Source organism: Antennarius striatus, chromosome 6, assembly GCF_040054535.1.
Source record: "Antennarius striatus isolate MH-2024 chromosome 6, ASM4005453v1, whole genome shotgun sequence".
In the NCBI taxonomy this organism is placed as follows: domain Eukaryota; kingdom Metazoa; phylum Chordata; class Actinopteri; order Lophiiformes; family Antennariidae; genus Antennarius; species Antennarius striatus.
In genome coordinates this window covers 18,101,181-18,121,226 of record NC_090781.1, presented here as the reverse complement: position 1 = coordinate 18,121,226, position 20,046 = coordinate 18,101,181, and the positions used below count along the sequence as shown (strand labels likewise).

Sequence of the window (20,046 nt, the reverse complement as noted above, 5' to 3'; positions counted from 1 at the left end):
TAGTTATAACAGAGCAACAAGCAAACAAATTTGTAATGTTTATAACTTGAATATGTAATAAATTCATTAACATTAATGAGTAGCTACATTACATAGAGTTACATTTAGTTGCATTTATTAGTTACATCTGGCCCGTTGAGGACAGTCGTTATGCTGACGTGGCCCTTGGTGAAAATGAGTTTGACACCCCTGTTCTACATCCTGATGGATGACAAATCAAGTGAACGCTAACGGTGACCCCGTCTCCTCCAGATGCCCCATTGGTGCCATCCCCCCAGTGATCCCCGCCCGCTGACACCGCCCCACTCCCACACCAGAGCCTGCTGTGAATCCTGTGGAGCAGCCGGAGGACCGACCGCCTCCCTGTTGACTCATAAATGTCTCCACGCTGCTGGGATTTGGGAACCCGGATCCCACTTCCTGTCGCTCAGGGATGAGAGCGAACTCCGCCTGGAATCTCTTCTCGTTTCCCGATGGACGCATCTGATGATCGGACGAGGTTCTAATCGGTGTCGGTCGGATTTAGTCTGCATTCGACATTAAGATTCAAGCTCACGCTCAATGCTGCTCTGGGAATATAACAGACGGATTACTGAAAACCTTCTTGGTGGCATTTTTATTTCCAGGATGTTCTCTCATGGCGGATTGTCGATGGTTGACGTCGCCGCTCCTCTCTTTCCCCAGCATACAGTCATATGCCAAAGGATTACTACAGTATTACATGACAGCGTCATTATGATTCCAGGAGAAGCTGACAACTTCCAAAAGCACAGTGCTATTATCTCTTAGCAGTCGCAGAGAAACCATGTCGGGCCTTGGATTGAAGACACGAGCACACTGTCAACATCCTGTCAACAATAGTAACAAATTTATCCGGCACTTTAATCGTATGTTTTCATCTCTCTTCCCCTTCTTTCCTCTCTCTCTCTCTCTCTCATTCCCATGAACAGCTGAATAGTAACTCTCTAATTCTATGAATGACTTAGAAAATGTTGAAATAACATGCGTTTGCATTTGAGGCCGATTCATTGTCTCTTCGTTGGAGTGCAACTTATAAACGTGGGTGTCCCGAGATCAGAGCCTTGAGGAACGCCGACGAGGATTTGGTCTTGAAGAACACTTGAAGTACAAACATGCGGCTCTTTGGTGGTGAATCGTGATGTTCTTATGATATCGTTGCTGGAAAGCAACAATATCCACACAAAAACGACGGTGAACTTGACCATAAGTGTTCCTATTACTAAACGCTGGCGCTTGAGATTGTTAAATGTATTAAACGGTTGTAAAAGATGGCCAGCAGAACTTGCGCTGTCCCTTGCCCCCCCCCCCCCCCACCCACCCGTTGCGACCCCCCCCGTCCCTCCCCGTTGCCCCCCCTCCCTTTGACGTTTGACAGTGTCTGTGTTTGTATGTGACATACACCTTACAGTCTTCAATGGTTTGATACCCATGATTTACTTTGAATATAACAGAACAAACGACCACAACGACGAGAAAAAATGCAACCACAAGTGAAATGGGGATTTTATGCTTTCATAGATACAATGATGTGGATTTATAATGAAATAAAAAGGTATTTTTCTTGGAAAAAAAAAAAAAGAGTGTGTTGCTGTGGTTTTAGACGTTAAACAGATGTACAAATATAACATATCTTCACGACAACAAAAGGTCCTCGGCTCTGGAAGTGGGACCGATCCCGGATCACATTGCATGAAAGGTTTCTGACGATTCTCTGCCAGAGCCATCGTATGCATTCAGTCGTCCTGATTTCAGATTGCAGACACGTGTTCTGTCAGTGACGCCGCGTTTGTGCATCTGTGTTCTCCCCCCATTCCCATTCCGACCTCCAGGTTCTGCCACCCCCTCCTCTCTTATTGTGGAGTGGAATCCTGCAGCTGAGGCCTCCTTCTTAATCAAGGCGTGGAGTCCTGACAGCTCCTGTTGGCGCGCCAGGGAGGCAGACGGCAGCCGTCATGTTGTGTTCCAGCGTCTCTGGGAGTAATTAGGTGTTTTCTTACCTCTGAGACAGGCGGCCATCTCCTGTTGCTGACAGCCTTTGTCTTTCGTTAGCTTACTGAACAGCTGACTCCTTGTGTTATAAATAAACCATTTATTTGTGTCATAGTCTTTTCTTTGTGTTTTACAAATTCCAGCCTGTTGGATTTTCCCTTTATAGGTCAGATGAGCTGGTGGAAGTCAGGAGCCCTGGTGGCTCGTTGATGGTGTGATTATTATATATACTATATATATACATATACTGTGTATATATATTTTTTTATGTTGTTTTTCTTTTTTTCTTTCTTTCTTTATTTATTTATTTATTTATTTGTTTATTTTTGTGATGTAAAGATTCCAAACCACGATAGTGTTACCTACAGATCCAGGTTTGAGCCGTCGCATCTCGCTGACAGCTCATTTGAAATGTTTGTGCACTTTGTTAACAGTTTCTGTGTCGTTCTTTAAACAAGCAGCTGTCTGCCACTGTCACTTAAATAATGAATGTGCCTTGTTGTGGTTAAACGGCAGAGAAGTGTTTGAATTTATTCAACCATTACCCAGGAGAGAACTTTAAAAGATGACAGGCATCGCCGTGTGTCATCATCACCCTCACAAACATCTTCAAAATATCAGCCTGTCAAAAAAAAAAAAAAAAAAAAGCCTGTTTTTGATCTGTCACTTCTTTCTGTGTCTCACAAACAATATCAGCCTTCAAAGAGTCATCAGCCATTGAGATGCAAGATGGGCTGCAGGCGCTTTGGCGCCTCTCAGTTTGTTGTTTCGGTTCATTCTCATCCCCTTTCATTGATTTTCCTTCCAAGAGCACCAGGCAGCTCTTCGAAAAATGAGAGGTGTCGCTTCCACTGAATTTTGAATGAGCATTTATTTGGCTAATGTGGAAAAAATATCAAGTTCTGTTCAAGTCAGCCCATTTTAAGAGTAGAAGCTGCTACTCCACCATCATCACGTCTTCCTCTATACATATTACAGAAGTTTACTGTGAAGGAAAAAATTTCACGACTGTCAATCTGTCTTCATTTCGGGGGGAAATATTCCTCTAAAATGAAAACTAAACGAGTCACCTGTCACAACAGAATGATGTGGTGTCCTGTAATACCACTGAGGGCCACCAGAGGTCAACGTGGACGTCTTTTGTTTTACTTTAAATTACAATTTAAATACAGCAGTACAATACAATTAGTTTTTGCAATGGAATTTAATTCACCAGGAAACACACAATTATCATTATTTATTGAAAAGATCATGATATTAACAGTGTTCACATCCTGTCACTATTCATTCATAGTTTCTAAATTCCGCTTTGTTTATACTGTACTTCCGCGTTGCAATGACTTAGAGGTGTGTGGGAAGAGTTCTTGATGGTATCCAGAGTGAATACCGATGAGATGAAACTCCAAAACGTAACATTCGCAGGTTAAAAATATTCTGTCGACTTTGTGTCTTTGATAGAGATGTAAAACATAAAGAATAAACTCATTAAACCTAAAGGCCTTCAGCAGTCAAATACCTTTTGAGAACTAGTATAGTAGTTCCAATGTTTGGAATATTTGCTATTAGTGCAAATGTAAATCCCCCATTGATCGATTTATATTCGAAATATAATATTTATTATATTTCAGGGGGTTTTTTTGTTTTATTTTTTGTCACGAACCAGGTGAACACAATTATTCTCTGTTAATGAGACATGGCGGCACGGCTACGGATACTTTCCGCTCTTCTGGTTCAGTGTTTAAGATAACAGACGCAAATAGAACAGATATAATGAAATAATTTCACCACAAAACCGACTTTTTATACGTCGGTATCTGAAGAAAATGGATAAAGAATTTTCTGCGTGATTAAATTAAGCGGCGAGCTAATGCCAGAAGACGTGCTAACTGCTAACACCTGGCGTTAGCTTCGGTAGATGTGACGTAAGTAATCGATTTTATTACTTTCTCTGTTTGCCGTCTAGTGTTGTTTGCTAATAATCATGGATCTAACTCATTTTTCTTTTGTGTCAGAATCATTATTTTCTTATCACGCAATGTTTGACACGCTAACGTGCAACCAAAGTAAAGGCAGGTTCGTCATTATTTCGTAGCGCATGAAGGAGCAGTTTCCCGATAGGTTGGCCGTGGTCACGTGACTCTAGAACCAGGAAATGAATTCACAACTTTCTGAGTACTGAGCCAACTGCAGCAGAAACTGTAATGAGGACTTGTCTGGCCTGTCTGGCCCTCAGACAGAAGTCAGGCCCTCACTTCACAGCCGTGGCACACTTCTCCTACCTCCTCAACCCCATGGGAGGGGGGTGGGGGGGTACGTCCCAGCTGTCACGGTTGAGGCAGAGTTAGACCTCTAGGAAAACGCTCCGTCTGAGTTGTGATGTCATCACTGTGGATTGTCTTGTCTACTTGGGAAGCTTCTGGTTGGACTCTCGTGTTTGCAGAGTCTCTTCTTCTTTTCCTTTCGGCTTTTCCCTTCAGGGGTCGCCACAGCGAATCAGTTGCCTCCATCTAGCCCTGTCCTTTGCATCCTCTTCTCTCACACCAACTACCTTCATGTCTTCCCTCATTACATCCATAAACCTCCTCTTTGGTCTGCCTCTAGGCCTCCTGCCTGGCAGTTCAAAACTCAGCATCCTTCTACCAATATATTCACTATCTCTCCTCTTGACATGTCCAAACCATCTCAGTCTGGCCTCTCTGACTTTATCTCCAAAACCTCTAACATGTGCTGTCCCTCTGATGTACTCATTCCTGATCCAATCCTTCCTGGTCACTCCCAGAGAGAACCTCAGCATCTTCATCTCTGCTACCTCCAGCTCTGTCTCCTGTCTTTTCCTCAGGGACACTGTCTCTAGACCAAACAACATCGCTGGTCTCACCAGTTTTGCACACCTTTCCTTTCATTTTAGCTGAAACTCTTCTATCACACATCACACCTGACACTTTCCTCCACCCGTTCCATCCTGCCTGGACACGCTTCTTCACCTCTTTTCCAGACTCTCCATTGCTCTGGACTGTTGACCCTAAGTACTTAAAATCCTCCACCTTCTTGATCTCTTCTCCCTGTAACCTCACTCTTCCACTTGGGTCCCTCTCATTCACACACATGTACTCTGTCTTACTGCGGCTAACCTTCATTCCTCTCCTTTCCAGGACAAACCTCCACCTCTCTAGCTTCTCCTCCACCTGTTCCCTGCTCTCACTGCAGATCACAATGTCATCTGCAAACATCATAGTCCATGGAGATACCTGTCTAACCTCGTCTGTCAGCCTGTCCATCACCATAGCGACCAAGAAGGGGCTCAGAGCTGATCCCTAATGCAGTCCCACCTCCACCTTGAACTCCTCTGTCACACCTACAGCACACCTCACCACTGTCTTACAGTCCTCATACATGTCCTGCACCGCTCTAACATACTTCTCTGCCACTCCAGACTTCCTCATACAATACCACAGTTCCTCTCTGGGCACCCTGTCATCAGCTTTCTCCAGATCTACAAAAACACAATGCAGCTCCCTCTGGCCTTCTCTGTACTTCTCTATCAACATCCTCAGAGCAAATACTGCATCTGTAGTACTCTTTTTTTGGCATGAAACCATACTGCTGCTCACAAATGTTCACTTCTGCCCTTAGTCTAGCTTCCACTACTCTTTCCCATAACTTCATTGTATGGCTCATCAGCTTTATTCCTCTGTAGTTGCCACAACTCTGCACATCTCCCTTGTTCTTAAAAATGGGCACCAGCACACTTCTCCTCCATTCCTCAGGCATGTTCTCACTATCTAAGATCCTTTTGAACAACCCAGTCAGAAACTCCACCTCTCCTAGACACTTCCAAACCTCTACAGGTATATCATCAGGACCGACTGCCTTTCCACTCTTCATCCTCTTCAGTGCCCTCCTCACTTCATCCTGACTAATGTTTGCTACATCCTGGTCTACAACAGTCACCTCTTCTAGTCTTTGTTCTCTCTCAATTTCCACGTTCATCAACTCTTCAAAGTACTCTTTCCATCTTCCCATCACACTACTGGCACCTGTCAATAGACTTCCATCTCTACCCTTAATCACCCTAACCTGCTGCACGTCCTTCCCATCTCTATCTCTCTGTCTTGCCAACCTGTATAGTTCAGTCTCTCCCTCATTACTGTCCAATCTAGCATACAAGTCATCATAAACTTGTTGTTTGGCCTTTGCTACCTCTACCTTCACCTTACGCTGCATCTCCCTGTAGTCCTGTACCTCCTCATTCCACCACCAAGTCTCCTTATCTACTTTCCTTCCAGATGACACACCAAGTACTCTCCTACCCGTTTTTGTTTCATCTTTCTATCTGCAATTGTTGCGAAGATATTTGGTGGACATACTAACGGATGGATGGATGAACATACAAATACTGATAATTACAATACATCACCGCTTTGAAGCGGGATGTAATTAACCTTTTGTAGACCTCAGTCATTGCTCCATGAAATCTAATCAAAATCCATTTGTGGGTTTTTTTTTTCATATCTTGTTTGCAACACAAACCTTGGTGCAACTTAACCTCATCATTATTTCTCCTGCTAGTTGTGGTGATTGTTAAATCATAAATCATTATGATGCCGCTGCTGATTATAATCATGATGACTGCATGGATGTTGTTCAACTGTTTTTAGAAGAACTGTTTTGACTTCAGGTTTATTTGATTCGTCCTCCACTGAGTTTGAGGGGTAATTTGTTGTTTCTCAGGTAATAAGAGCTAAAAGTACACAAATAATATGTGGGACAACAGGATTCAACCTCTGCTTCTCACTAAACTGAAGAGCTCTTCTGAAGCTTCTGGTTTATTCAAAGGTGAAAGCCTTAAAAAGCTCAATGCTGCCTGTAGTGCCTTCAGAGCCTCTGGAATTATTGATTATCACAAGAGATGTTTTTTTCCTCACACCCCTTTAGTGAACATCACACACGTGGGAAGCCGCATCTTTACAGAAATCAATTCATTCAGCCACCAGCAACTCTTTCATGGGATTTATGTACAAGAAAAATAAAGAGATTCACCAAACAGCAGGCAAATCAGGTTTCACTTTTATTAATAAAGTCTTTTTTTTTTAAATTGCAGGTTGCAGGAAAACATCGCATAACCTGGTGTTACAACAGAGTCCCGTCATTTGGTCGGTCAGTCAGACGAAGAACATCCCAAATAGGAACATGTAATGTAATGACCGGACTAATGATTTTACTGAACCGTTAAGTCTTTGAAAGCACAAAAAGGTGCGTAAGCATTTAAGTAGGCCCCTACTTTTTAATAACTATTATGTTTAAATTTCAAACAGAATGATTCCAATTACAGGAATTAAATATGACTCAAAATATTGGATGCAGGAACTACCTCAAGCTTCTACTAAAATCAGCCTCTGACAGTAACAGACGCTAGAAAGAGATTAAACCTGCAGTCAGTCACTGGACCAAACAAAACTCTCCCTTTTAATTAAACCGACAAATGTTTTGAAATGTCGTCACATACTGAGCCTCGATCCTCAACAGCTGTTGATCCCCTTCCTCCAGTCAGTAAATGAACTTCCATCAACAATCAGAAATAAAACCAGATTTAAAATATGCTATTCAATCTTTAATTACATTAATACCCACACATTTTCTGATTTAATTAAAAAATAAAACCCTGAAATTTTAAACGAGACAATTTCTTTCTCCATTCAGTAAAGTCAGCAGGAAAGACAAAGGACATTTATATAACAGAAAAATGTGTGTCTGATGTCGGTAATCGGTCGATGCGTCGTCTTGGCTCCGTCTGATCACACCTTCCCTGCTGCCCTTGAGCAAACGTCCTTTAAAGGGTTGGAGAGTAGAGGTGGATCAGGATTAACACTGAAGGCGTGTCGATGACTGCCGAAGCAACGCTCAAACTCAGGTTTAGTAGTTTTAGATTCCTGATGCTTTAATAATCTAATATTGATGAAGAACACAAACAGGAGGAAAAGGGGAATAAAACTGTCTGAACTTTACGTTCAAACCTTCTATTACGCCGTTGTGTCTGAAGGCGATTTTCTGTCCAGCAGCCGAAGTGGCATCAATCCTCCACCCCTCTAGAGGAGGCGGGTTTTAAACCAGGGCTCCTGCTTTTCTGCCCCGGCTGCCTGCTCCCGGTTCCTCCTGGTTTCTGTATTAGCAGCTCTTTGTCCGTCTGTTTTCAGAAGCGTGAAGCGGGGTGATGATGATGATGCTGCGTCGCCAGCTGACTGCTGTTGGATTTGTCTCTCAGCATAGCCATGGCCGTGTTGGAGAAATCCCTCAGGATGTCCACCGTCTCCCTCTGCAGGAGGAGCGATTCCTGCACAAACTCCTGCTGGCTCTCCACCAGCAGCTGCACCGACTGAGCCAGCGCCTCCAGAGAGTGAGACACAGAGGTGAGGAGCATCCTGCTGGCCCGCTGCTGCTCCAGGCTCTGGGAGGCCATCTGGGCCACTTGTTCCCGGGGGGAGGCTCCGGCTGGGAGGGGGTCGGACGGGTTCGAGCCCGAGGTAGAAGGACGTTTGAGAGAAGGGCCTAAGGGGGTGGGAGGTGCAGGTTTTTGATAGATGGAGGAGGAGACAGAAGAAGAAGGAGCAGAGGTGACAACAGGAAGAACAGAGGGAGCGGGCAGAGGAAGGATGGAGGAAGTGGGGGGTGCAGGGTGAGAATCATTGGCTGCAACAAATTTAGAGGCAGAGACAGATGAGGAAGAGGAGACAGGAGGGAGCGAGGAGGCAGTCCCGTTTGAGAATGGGGGTGACTTTGAAGGAGGAGGCGCAGCAGAGGAGGAGGAAGTGTCTACATCAGACGTTGAAGGGAAAACAGCGGAGGTGGAGGCCGCAGAGGAGGAGGGTCCAGGTGGAGATCTGCAGGAGGTGTGGTTCGGGTTCTCATTGTTGTTTCGGGAGTAGGTGTGAGCCGGTTTGATCCTCTGCAGGACGCCATCAGGCAGGACGTCCAGGGAGGTGGAGGTGGATGGAGGTAACGCCTCCGGGTTGCAGGAGAACAAGGAGTCTTCGTCACAATCCATCGTCCGTTCTGCAGATCAGAGGGAGGAGATGTGAGCGCTGCGCTCCTCACTGAAGGGTTCTGATGTTTGGCTGCGTTTAACGTTCTTACCTCCGTCCTCCGCCAGGTCAAATTCAGACGAGGAGTTGAAGGGATCTCCTGCAAAAACGTCGTCACATCACCATGGAGACAAGCAACAGTTTAAACATCAGTGAAATGAACAGAAACAAACTGCAGCTTCCTGTGGATGGATCTTAATCATGTACTCGTCTACAGGGGGAGCCTCTGCTCCTGGTGGTGGGGGGGTGTAGTTTAGGATGGATGCGCTGGAGAACAGGAGCAACCTTCAGCTCTACCTCAAAACCTTTCCATGGAAAGAAAGGTTTGTAGAAAAGTCTAATCATTTTGTTTTCACATGTTCACCACAGGAGGCCATCCCTCCCTTCCAATTGAACCAACATGTAGAACATCTGGTACTTCTATGTTAGAGAAACACAACGATGAAATCAGTTTGTGTCTCAGTTTGTTTATGCAATGATAAAGAATTCTTCCACAATAAAAGCAAATTGAGCGTAAATGTCAAGTTTGTTTTGATTTGAGGGGTCTGAAGGTGTGAACATGAATATTCTGATTTCATCTGTGTGACTCACAACAAACAGAATTTTAAAACATCTGGACTTGGGGAAAACAAAACTTTGAAGAATCTAGTTCCTTTTGTTATGGTCTCATAAAATTATGCTTTTGTAGGGAGAATGACTTCCACTTACCGGAAAACTCTTTCTCTGGCGAGGAGAGAGGAGAGATGTCAAAGCACGGTCCTTCTCCTACAGGGTAGGTGGCGTCCGTCAAGTCAAGGTAAGAGTAGGAAGATGAATTTGATGCCGGGCCTTTAAGGTGGAGTTTAGAAAACTCATCGTCGTCACCAAAATCTTGATCGCTGTCGCCATCTGAAAAAGACAACAGCGATCATTACTTCATGTGAATTTACACGAGGTAATGAAACGTTCACACGCAGCGCCTCCCTCTCATCTCCTCACCTCCTGTGTGGCTCATCATCAGTATCTTGTGGACCATCTTCTCCACAGGGCCCAAGTGCTTCTTCCTCAAGTTGCAGCCGTTGGGGCCTCGGAGGGCAATGATGCGCCGCTTTCCATCACATTTGAGGTCCGCCCACTTCTTCATGATCTGACGCACCTGAGAGGAACAGAAACAGAAAAACATTTCTGCTCCACCTGCGACAGTTCCACACAGACTAACAGTTGTTGTCATCGGCCTGTAAATGTAATGTGTGTAAGATGAGAAGAACGAACCTCTCTGTGATTCTCTCCCAGCCCGTTGATCTGATTGGTGATTTCAGCCCAGGTCTGTTTCTTGGTTTCAGCTGAAACACCTTGGTTGAACTTTCCTGGTGGGTGGGGTTTGAGGTGGGGGTGGGGGGGTCATCAGAGGTCACGTTTAACAACTTTAAACTTTTAACCTAAGACCGCACAATTTAAACAATAAAAATGATCTTTCGTACAGCTGTAAAATTTTGCACAGCCAAGATCAAATTCCGCCGCTGTGTTCCAACCAAAGCAATTTAATTTGCTTATGCTCTCCTCTTTGAATGGCTTCATCTCCGTGGCAACAGTAACCATAGTTCATTGGTGCTACAGAGTTTAAATCTGTCTGCCTCTTCAAATTGAACAACAAATAGAATTTCTGAGTAGATCATTAAATCAGCTGAGAGGCACACGTTACTGTGTAGGGTTTAAAAACAGTAGCAGCTGAGAGGGGCCAGAACTCACTGAGGATGATGCATCTGTTCCTCTTCACAGCATCCAGCAGCATCTTCACCTCCGTGAAGGAGAACCTCGGTTTAGATCTCAGCCCTCCCTTTGCTCCTCCTGCCCTAAAGTCCTCATCATCATCACGCCACGCCACAATGCCATCTCCTCCTCCTCCACTCATCCTCGTTTGATGGCTCTTTAGAACTCAAGAGTCCGTTTTCACCTCCCCCTGGGATTGTCTCGTCCTGTTTCACATGTATGACCGAAGGGCCGGTCGGAGAGGAGACGCAGGGAGAGAGATGGGCGCAGAGGGGGACGAAGGAGGGGAGGAAAGACGCCAGATCAGAAAGACAAGAAATGATGGACTAACGTCACAGCTGTGTTTTACAGGTACAACAGCAGCTCATACTTTAACAACAAAGTGGTCAAAATCTTTAATTCAAACTGTTATTGAATCTAAAATTAATGTTGCTCAGTTGAGAAAGTCTGTAAAAAAAGTTTCCCACTGACACTTAAATTACCATAGTGGAGAAATAACGACTGAGCTGCAGTGGAAAGTTTGTAATAGCAGCGATATTTGAAGACAAGACAAAAAAACATGTATAAATTTGGCCCATCCATTTTTATGGGCATAGTCCAGAACATTGTTTTTTTCCGTCCACTGTCTTTTCACTGCCCTCTTGTGGTTGGAAAAATAAAATCACTTGCACCAAGAAGCTTTTTATTGTGACGTGATTGTGTAATACTTAATAAAATAAGCTAATATGTTCCATAATTCAAATTGTTTATGACTACACAAAATAAATCTTAAATTCCTTTTTTTAATAAATTTTATGTCTTCGTTTTGTTTGTTTCCGGTGTTACTAATAAAGTTTGGTTAAAAACGTCAGACGTTTTCTGAATCGGTCCAGACCAACTTCTCAATATACTGTAAAACCATATAAATTTACATCACAAGTGCTACAACCACGTGACGCATTTGGACCAATCACCGTTGGTCTTCTGGAGTCTTTGTTGAGCTCGTGCCTGCCTCCTTCCCCCGGAGGCTCACAGCAGACCGAGCCGCTCATCGACTCCGCCATCACTGTTAGCGGAGCAGCGCGGATGCACCGCTACGTTAAAACGACAACACGCGACTTCGTGAAAATTTCCGTATTGACAAGTGAACGTATCGATAATAGAAAACGCGCGTGTTCAGAACGACGGGTTGTATCAGTGCGCTAGATCCACGCCTATCGGTGGTCGACATGTAGGACCCGGTTCTTGCTAGCTCTAGCCAGTCGTTTCTCCCATTGTAGATATTTACGTATTCAGGTCCTATTTACTTCCTGTTGATGCTAATTCGGTCCGCTTCCGGTGCTTTATCCACAATTAATTACGTCGTTCGGTTTTTGTAATCTGTGTGTGTAGAAAATGATTACCAGAAAAATGGCGTTGTTCTCCCTCCCCTCCTTCCTCTGTGTGGTTCTCCCGAAAGTTCGCAACGCCGAGAACAACGCTAGTGCGCAGACTCCGCAGCGCGAGCGAATTTTTTTTTTTTTTTACTCCCTGCACGCGCAAGATTTTCATGCCCCTGCGCGCCCCCACCAGCCTGAGATGCGGTTCGCACAATCATCCTATTTTCACATAAAAGTTACACTTTTAAAATTATACGCAATTTTTTTTTTTTTTGCGTATAATAATTACATATTTAAAGTATTCCACAAAGAAAACTGAATCCTGAAGCTCGTCCTTATGGTGACCTAACTCCGATAACTTCCCCCTCAAGGACATCAGTTCAAGCCATTCGCAGTTGTTATTTTCAAATATTTAATCATAATGCTCATATTTTAGCATATTTTTCACAACAACAATATGCAAGGTCTTCGGTCATACTACTACCAGTATTTGTCTCTGAAATGCTGTCGTAAACATAGAGGCCTCAGCAAAGGTCAATCGCTTATAGGCTGCACCTAATCACACATTTAAGTAAAGTATCACACATCACAATGAAAGTGCAACGGCGATGAAGAATTATGCACGAGGAACCTACACGTTATAGCTAGTGAGGACATGATGAACCAAAACACGCTACTGTTAAAAAAACAAAACTGTATTTTATTTCAATGAGCTTTAACAGTGGAAGCTGAAGTATTAATGAAATCCCCTTCAAATGAGGTAATAAGATCAGACAGGCAACACCAAATCATCGTCGCCACCATTTTATGTCAACACAGCAAAGATAGAGAACAGGAAGAGCTGGTTCTACGTTTGTCCGCTTGGTGTCGCCAGAGATCCTCCATTGAGGGACAAATGCGTGATTCGTTCTGATGGGCGATGCGCGGCTGTGCCCGCAGAGGGCGCAGTCACGCAAAGTTTACGAGAAGAAGGGGGAGGGGTGTGCCTCATACACAGTGATGTTTACATTGGGAAGTAAATATTTTGTTGTGGTTAGTTTGCACATTTCTTGGCTTGCGTCATTACGCCATGCCAACCTGTAACCTTCTTCTTTTTCTTCACATGAAGTCATTTCTTAATATATCTGTTTGTGTTTGTGCTCTCTGCTGCTGCTGCAGGTGGTGGTCGTCACGGCGCCAATGCATTGACCCAGTTTCCCCAGTTAAAGCTCCCTGTGCTCCAGTTCTGGTCTGGGAGCTGGTCTGGGACCTTGAGGGTGGGTGAGTGTCCTTGGCATTGGCAATGAAAACACCATGGAAACAGATAACTACGTCAGTAATAAGTCAGTGTAGCATCAAAAGCAAAGAGCGCTAAACGACTAATACAAATAAGAAAACACAAGCCGAGACGTAACAAGCTCCAGAATGAGAGGCGCAACACTTTGGCACAACATGCAACAGCAAGAGATGGTGACACGGAAGAAACTCCTATCGTTTCATCAGGTTGTTGGCTTTCTGGTTGGCGGCGTCAATGCGGGACACATTGAGAATGGCCTGCAGAGACAAAACAGCCAAAGAAATACAAACAGCAAGTGTTATTAAGAATCTAGGGATTTTTTCCCCGAAGAATATCAATCAAATTAATATTGATACCGATGTTTATCCACATCTAGGGGTGTGATGAGGTTCAGCAGGGCCCCATCCTGGGACAACTACATTTCAAACATTTCCCCAACCTGACAACGGTATTTGCTGTACCAGAAGTGTCACCGTGTGTGTCACAGCCTGCTGAACCCCCCCATGGGCGTACCTTGCTCTGGGTGCGTACTATCTGGTCGTTCTGCGTGTCAATCTCGTTCCTCATGTCCAGAGCCATACTCTTCAGATTCCCCACGATGCTGCCCACGTGAGCCAGGTTCTCCTCCATCTCGTCCTCCCGGGCATCGTTCGTCACCCTGAGGCATAGCAGAACAATGTGTTTTTCTATGTGTATGTGTGTCTGTGTGTGTGTGTGTGTGTGTGTGTGTTGTTGTTTGCCCAGCTGCCTCTCTGTTGGTCTTATATGTCATTCTGTTCTAAAGCAAAGCAAACATACTCTTGTCATCACACTCTTCTTCTCTACCTCCTGATGTATCCTCCACTCATGATCATGATCTCCCGCTCGTCCACCACGCGGGACGACGGCGGCTGATTGGAAACCACGCCGTCCTGACCGGAGGCTCCTCCCCAAACCGCCTTGTAGGCGCCACTTTCCTCGAAGGCCTTCAGTCTGAGGGAAAGCCAGAAGGTAGCTTTAATTTAACGTGAGTATAACCCATTAAAGGAACAGTCCACCAAATATGAAGCGATATATTCCCACTATGAGATCTGGTTAAACAAAGGGGGCGAATGGGAGCAGAATAATTTTAGGTGAACCGTTCCTTTGTGATATCTGTCTGTTTAAATGGGGTCCATTTAAACAGACGGCACAAAAACCTACAGCAACCAATGAAAAGTCTGGAAAGTGTTTCCTACATGATCCAATCTAACGCAAGGAAGCATGATGAGGATGAAGATGAAGATGATGACGACGACGGAGAACGAACAGCTGCATTCTGCTGATCATTACACCTTCGTCTCAGTCATTTATATCACTCACACACACACACACACCTCCACCTACTTATCACAGGTGCAGAGGCCACAGCACTTGCCCAAGTCGGTCAGGTTTTTCTCAGCCTCCTTCATGTCGGAGTTGATCTGATCCAAACACTCCTCTATGCGCTCCAACTGCTCTACGAGAGGAGAAGGAGGAGGCCGGAGGATGGAGGAGCAGAGAGGAGGAACAAACATGGAGGAGGAGGATGAAAAAAGACAGGAGGAATGGAGCGGCAAAGAGGAGCAAAAGGGCGGAGAGAGGACGGGATGAAGGTGAAATGATGTTGAAGAGGAGGAACATAAAAAGTGGGAGAATGAAAGAAGAGCATGGTGGATGGGGAGAAGAGAACAAAAATCCAGGGAAGAAAAAAAATGAATATTATTTCCCAAAAGCCCCACAGCTGAACTGAAAAGGAGCCGCAAGCAGCTAAATACCAAACCACAACCTCACCCACACAAAAAAAGTTTAAATAAATAAAGAACAACTGGACGGAGGAGCGAACAGAGACGCGCCTCCTCAGTGCCCAGCTCCACCATGACTCCTTCAAGCTTCGGTTGAACCCTTCATAAAGAACGACGTTTATTTGCTTTTAAAACATCAAGTTTGAAGCTTATCGGATGGAACTGGGCACTGCCACAGGTTTGTGAGGTCAGCGGTCGCTTCCTAGAGGCCGGACGTACTTCCTGATTGGCCAGAAACACAGCCCACAGCACTGAGCCATGTCTGTAAGGTTCTTCTCTGCCTCCCTCATATCCCTGTTGATGGAGTCCATGCCTTCCTCGATTCGCTCCAGCTGCTCTGTGAGGAAGAGGAGTTTAATGGCTAACCGTGTTAGCTTATCTTCATGTCAGAGAGAGGCAGAGTTCTTGTTGATCATCGAAGGCCAGTCTGTAGGTTTTTAAACTCATCAACCAGTGGAAACCCCAGCTTTAAGAAAAATACAAATAATATTTGTCTTCAATAGATTTGAAGTCTTGGGGCTCCTGCAGACTTTGGTTCCACCATACCAGCTGTTTGGAGTCGTTTTATGTTCAATTTCTACCATATCATTCTGAGCTGTGCAGAAAAACTGACAAACTTTCAAGGATTCTTCATCTGCGACTTCAGAAAGACCCTAAAATAAAATATTAAAAGCTCCTGACATAAACCTTTACATTTAACGCTTGAAAATGCTTCTGAACCTTTCTAAAAGTTCACAGTAACAGAAGGAGCTGGTAGCAGTGATTACCTCCTTGTTCATCCAGCATCACCAGAGCTCTGATCCCAGCATCTTTACTCTGGAAGAAGAACACAAGAAAACACTCAGGGGTCGTTACAGCACAGGACTACACCTACAGGACTACAAGAACCAGATTCCAGGTACAACATGCCTTCAGGGGGCGGAGCCACAACACTGTGGTGAAATGATAAAACTGAGTTTATATCTGTGCTGTGCTTTAAAAAACAAAGTGAATGGTTCTTCATTCTCTCTCTCTCTCTCTCTCTCTGTCTCTGTCTCTCTCTCTCGCCCACTCTTATTCCTTCCCAGCAGCCCCGTCTTCAATCATCCGTCTAGTTTAAAGTCATCCGTTGAAACGACTTCAAGCGCTTCCTGTCATGGAAACATGGAAGCCAATGATGCTAATGAAGATGAAATTCATGACGGATGCTGACTCTTACTCTGACTGTGAGAGTGTGTGTGTGTGTGTGTGTGTGTGTGTGTGTGTGTGTGTGTGTGTGTGTGTGTGTGTGTGTGTGTGTGTGTGTGTGTGTGTGCGTGTACCTCCTCAACCAGCTGCACCATCCTCCTCGTGCTGTCCAGGGACTGAAATGCACAAAATACACGTCAATTCATGAAACTGTCAAATTAGTATCAATTAATAAAACCCTGAGAATCTATCAGACTTATTGATTTTACACAACTTTCCATTTTTAACCTTTAAAAAGTCATGTGAAGCAACAGCCACACATGAGCAATCCCACCCAGGGCTTTACACCCAGTGTGAGTGTGTGTGTGTGTGTGTGTGTGTGTGTGTGTGTGTGTGTGTGTGTGTGTGTGTGTGTGTGTGTGTGTGTGTGTGTGTGTGTGTGTGTGCATGTGTGTGTGTCTGCATTGTGTAAATATCATGTCAATCCTTGGAGACTCCCCCACTAAGCGGACAATGAAGTGACAAATTACTTTGACCTACAGTAACCTTTAAACTTTGCTGAGTAACTGTGTGTGTGTGTGTGTGTGTGTGTGTGTGTGTGTGTGTGTGTGTGTGTGTGTTTAGCAGCACCCCATGCAGAGTCCATGAGCTCATTTGTGCCCCGTGTGTCTTTGCTAGGAGATCAGGTGTCTCCATGGCAACCAGGTGAGCCAGGTGTCCATGAGGGAGGACTGCGCTGAGGTGGGGCTCCGCCCACCAGCAACCTGTCAACAGGGAGTTTTTGTCTCTGTTTGAGTCACCTGGACAGGTCTGGGTGTTTGGTTTGGGTTTCATCCCTACGAGGCGTCTCGCGATGAGAAACGTAAATAAAAGTACGGTGAGGTCATCCTGGTCATGAGGTCATGAGGTCATCCTGGCGACCCCTGAGACGTTACAGCTGCGACTTTCCTGCTAACCTGCCTGTTGGGTTTATTAACACTCCTCTGACGTGAGCTTTGCTCCATGGAAGTCCACCAAGTCCGTATTCCACCTGGCCTAGAGAGAATCACACCTTTGTGTTTTCGCCTTGGCATCATGAGGCACTGTCGCCTAGCAACAACAACTGGTTGGAATTGTTTGATCCAGATTGCAGTGAGTGAAAAGTTGTAGCACGAGATATGCAGTAGAAGTAATAATGATGATAGTAGTATTTGTAGTTGGATGAGAAACAGAACCAAAAGGGTCATTCCATGGTAAGAGTTAAGACTGGACCTTGGAATTTTTTAAATTTCATACCATGCAGAACATTGAAAACTTACAATAAAACATATTTTTCAAGCTCAAGCGCCATTTTCTTGAAAGTCTGATAGCACATTATAACAGAGATCAGAGTTTCTTTTTTATTTGTTTTGGGGGGGTAGAATGTGACAGAGTGAAAAATCTAAAGCAACGCGGCAGACATTCTGGATTTGCTAAAAGCTAACACCACAGTTAGAATGAAAGAAATTACAAGAAAAAAATAATTCATACAATTATAATTTGAAAATTTTATCTAGAAATTGTTCTGTTTTTTCTTTTCTTTTTTGCCTGACAGGGTGGAGATACTATGCTTAACAGAGAAGGTTTGCAAAGGAAAATCTACCTAAAAATGTTAGGAAAGAAAAATCAAAAGTCACCATTGTTTTAACTTCTCTCCTTCAAACTCTTGAACGATGTCACTTCCTGTTAGTGGTGTCACTTATAGGAAGCGTATTGCATTTTGGCGCAAAATTGCATTAGTGTGACAGTGTGGGACATGAAATTGATGGACACAGATAAATCATAATATTTTAACCAAAAAATAGATAATTTTAATATAGTTAATACATTCCTACTAAGAGGAAAGTATTTCTAACCATAAGAACAGCAAATACATGAGATTGGTTTTTTTAAGTTTTACATTACATGAATGATAAAATACTCAGAGTGGACCTAAGAAAATATGCAAATTTCATATTTATATTTAATTGTATTTTTCCTCATACTAACAAAGGGAACTTGAATCAGTGGTTTCAGAAAATATCATAGGGAGCTTCATTTTGTCTGCATTTTCTCTTTGAATGTTGGGAACCCAAACTTAACAGTTTTCATGGAACAGCCCAGAAATGGAGGAATGAAAGCAATGACTCTCGGAAGTGGTTGGCCAGAAAGGACGGACAAGATCGAAAAACAGCGAGGCAGATTCTGTTCAGGATATCACAGTCATATGTCATTTTTAGCCGTCGCTCCACAACGAGCGGGCTGGTGTGCTGATCTGATTAAACACAACAATGAGCGCTGCCAGCCCGTGTAATGTCCACCCACCATGGACGACTAACCAGGATGTCGAAGTGATTAAAGTCTGAAAGCAGGAAGGACAAATGGGAGCGAGAAGAAAAACGAGATGCAGCTAGAAAAACTGAATCCATGCTGGTGGGGCCAGATTTTATCCTCTGTTACAAAAGAATATAATAAAACATCAACCCTCCAGCTTGAGCACAAGCAAACAGAAACTGATCAGCCCTGATTGGTTGAAATACTGTCCAATCAGTTTCAGATTCCTTCAGTTATTTATGGACGTTCAAATAACAGCTCATGAACTCTGGGAACTTTAAATTTACGTTAAATTTCTCTGTACTCACTGAAAACAGATTTAGAGAGGTGGGGCTTAACCCCATGATCTGTGAAGCCAATCCGAATATGCTTGTATTCAACGGTTAAATATGGAAAATGTTGAGAGGGGAGAGAGGGGAGGAAGAAACGAGGATGAGGGAAGGATGAAGGCTCACCTCCTCTGTCACCTGGTGGGCTCTCCTCTGCAGCTCCTCCTGCTCTGTCAGTACGGGTGTGTCTGACGCCATGGTGTGTGTGTGTGTGTGTGTGTGTGTGTGTGTGTGTGTGTGTGTGTGTGTGTGTGTGTGTGTGTGTGTGTGTGTGTGTGTGTGTGTGTGTGTGTGTGTGTGTGTGTGTGTGTGTGGGTGTGTGTGTGTTCAGTCCCAGGTGACCAGATTAAGCTGTAGCATCAGGTGGTTTTGGCACCTGGTGAGCAGAGCGACACCAACATGATTTATAATTACTGACAACAGAAATAGATGAGCGATGAGTCGAATGATTTTATTGGACTGGTTTCTTTTCTTGTGATAAAAAACTTCTGTTTTTCACGATTAAATGTTAACGGTATTACTATGAATGACGTTTCTTATGAGATAATTGAATAAATGCAAAATGAAGCATCACAAAATATTAGAACTGGGCTCTAAATCCCTTAAATTGTACATTAACCCAGCGGATTCCAGTCAGGTTCAGGAGCTGCTGCTCCTGACAGCCAACCTGAAACTGTCCTCTATCGTCTGACACAACTTCCTCATTCATGTCGTGGACGAGGCTTTAATGACCGTTACTTCACTACAGAGAGTTTTATTAACATATCGATAATCTGGTTAAGAGAAATGAGGGATTTCTGGGTTCAATCCAAATCAGGCCATCAAAGAATAAGTCAACTCTGTTCTGTTCAGATTTATGATTCAATAAACTCTATTATGAAAAAAATTAAACTGTTAAAGTTAATTCACTTCAAGAACAGTAATGAACCAAAAAACTTATAATGC

At 44.0% G+C, this 20,046-nt stretch overlaps 3 protein-coding genes and 1 long non-coding RNA gene across 13 annotated transcripts in view; 2 read left to right on the top strand and 2 right to left on the bottom strand.

Moving 5' to 3' along the window:
- Window positions 1-1,324, top strand: part of si:cabz01090165.1 (uncharacterized protein LOC100333421 homolog) — a 136,238-nt gene extending 134,914 nt beyond the window's left edge. For all 5 annotated transcript variants that reach the window (XM_068317745.1, XM_068317742.1, XM_068317744.1 and 2 more), the window contains one exon: window positions 253-1,324. The gene's annotated coding sequence lies outside the window, so the exon portion shown is untranslated. The remainder of the gene's footprint in view (window positions 1-252) is intronic.
- Window positions 1,325-7,071: 5,747 nt separating this feature from the next.
- Window positions 7,072-12,390, bottom strand: zgc:113149 (uncharacterized protein LOC541363 homolog). The gene is made up of 7 exons (XM_068317421.1): window positions 12,221-12,390; window positions 10,818-11,044; window positions 10,341-10,435; window positions 10,068-10,224; window positions 9,798-9,977; window positions 9,142-9,189; window positions 7,072-9,060 (listed from the first exon to the last, which is right to left on the bottom strand). The coding sequence occupies exons 2-7, from the start codon at window positions 10,978-10,980 to the stop codon at window positions 8,201-8,203; spliced, it is 1,503 nt and encodes a 500-aa protein (XP_068173522.1). The 5' UTR covers window positions 10,981-11,044; window positions 12,221-12,390; the 3' UTR covers window positions 7,072-8,200.
- An 814-nt stretch (window positions 12,391-13,204) lies between these two features.
- Window positions 13,205-19,331, bottom strand: zgc:101731 (SNARE_SNAP25N and SNARE_SNAP23C domain-containing protein). 3 transcript variants are annotated; one of them, XM_068317423.1, is made up of 7 exons: window positions 19,228-19,331; window positions 16,576-16,617; window positions 16,042-16,090; window positions 14,838-14,949; window positions 14,298-14,444; window positions 13,986-14,130; window positions 13,205-13,729 (listed from the first exon to the last, which is right to left on the bottom strand). In XM_068317423.1, exons 1-7 carry the CDS (start codon window positions 19,297-19,299, stop codon window positions 13,664-13,666), a joined length of 633 nt encoding a protein of 210 aa, XP_068173524.1. In that variant the 5' UTR covers window positions 19,300-19,331; the 3' UTR covers window positions 13,205-13,663. The 3 variants fall into 3 exon arrangements, with proteins under 3 accessions (XP_068173524.1, XP_068173523.1, XP_068173525.1); XM_068317424.1 differs by lacking the exon at window positions 14,838-14,949 and adding an exon at window positions 15,494-15,611 and having other exon boundaries at window positions 13,591-13,729; XM_068317422.1 differs by having other exon boundaries at window positions 13,205-14,130.
- LOC137596712 (uncharacterized) lies at window positions 14,334-16,679 on the top strand. Of its 4 annotated transcripts, none has more exons than XR_011035578.1 (3): window positions 14,334-14,478; window positions 16,058-16,172; window positions 16,345-16,679. It is a non-coding gene; the product is annotated as an uncharacterized lncRNA (long non-coding RNA). The 4 variants fall into 4 exon arrangements; XR_011035579.1 differs by having other exon boundaries at window positions 16,342-16,679; XR_011035577.1 differs by having other exon boundaries at window positions 16,013-16,172.
- Window positions 19,332-20,046: the final 715 nt, after the last annotated feature.

What these genes read in the sequence shown, in the direction of transcription:
- zgc:113149 (XM_068317421.1), bottom strand. Translation starts at nt 10,980, where the DNA reads ATGAGTGGAGGAGGAGGAGATGGCATTGTGGCGTGGCGTGATGATGAT. An exon ending in GATGATGAGCCACACAGGAG is followed by an intron (nt 9,978 to 10,067) that starts GTGAGGAGATGA and finishes TGTCTTTTTCAG; the next exon opens with ATGGCGACAGCGATCAAGAT. An exon ending in TGACCTGGCGGAGGACGGAG is followed by an intron (nt 9,061 to 9,141) that starts GTAAGAACGTTA and finishes TCTGATCTGCAG; the next exon opens with AACGGACGATGGATTGTGAC.
- zgc:101731 (XM_068317422.1), bottom strand. Translation starts at nt 19,299, where the DNA reads ATGGCGTCAGACACACCCGTACTGACAGAGCAGGAGGAGCTGCAGAGG. An exon ending in GATGCTGGATGAACAAGGAG is followed by an intron (nt 14,950 to 16,041) that starts GTAATCACTGCT and finishes CTCCTCTCGTAG; the next exon opens with AGCAGTTGGAGCGCATAGAG. An exon ending in AGTGGAGGATACATCAGGAG is followed by an intron (nt 14,131 to 14,297) that starts GTAGAGAAGAAG and finishes GCTATGCCTCAG; the next exon opens with GGTGACGAACGATGCCCGGG.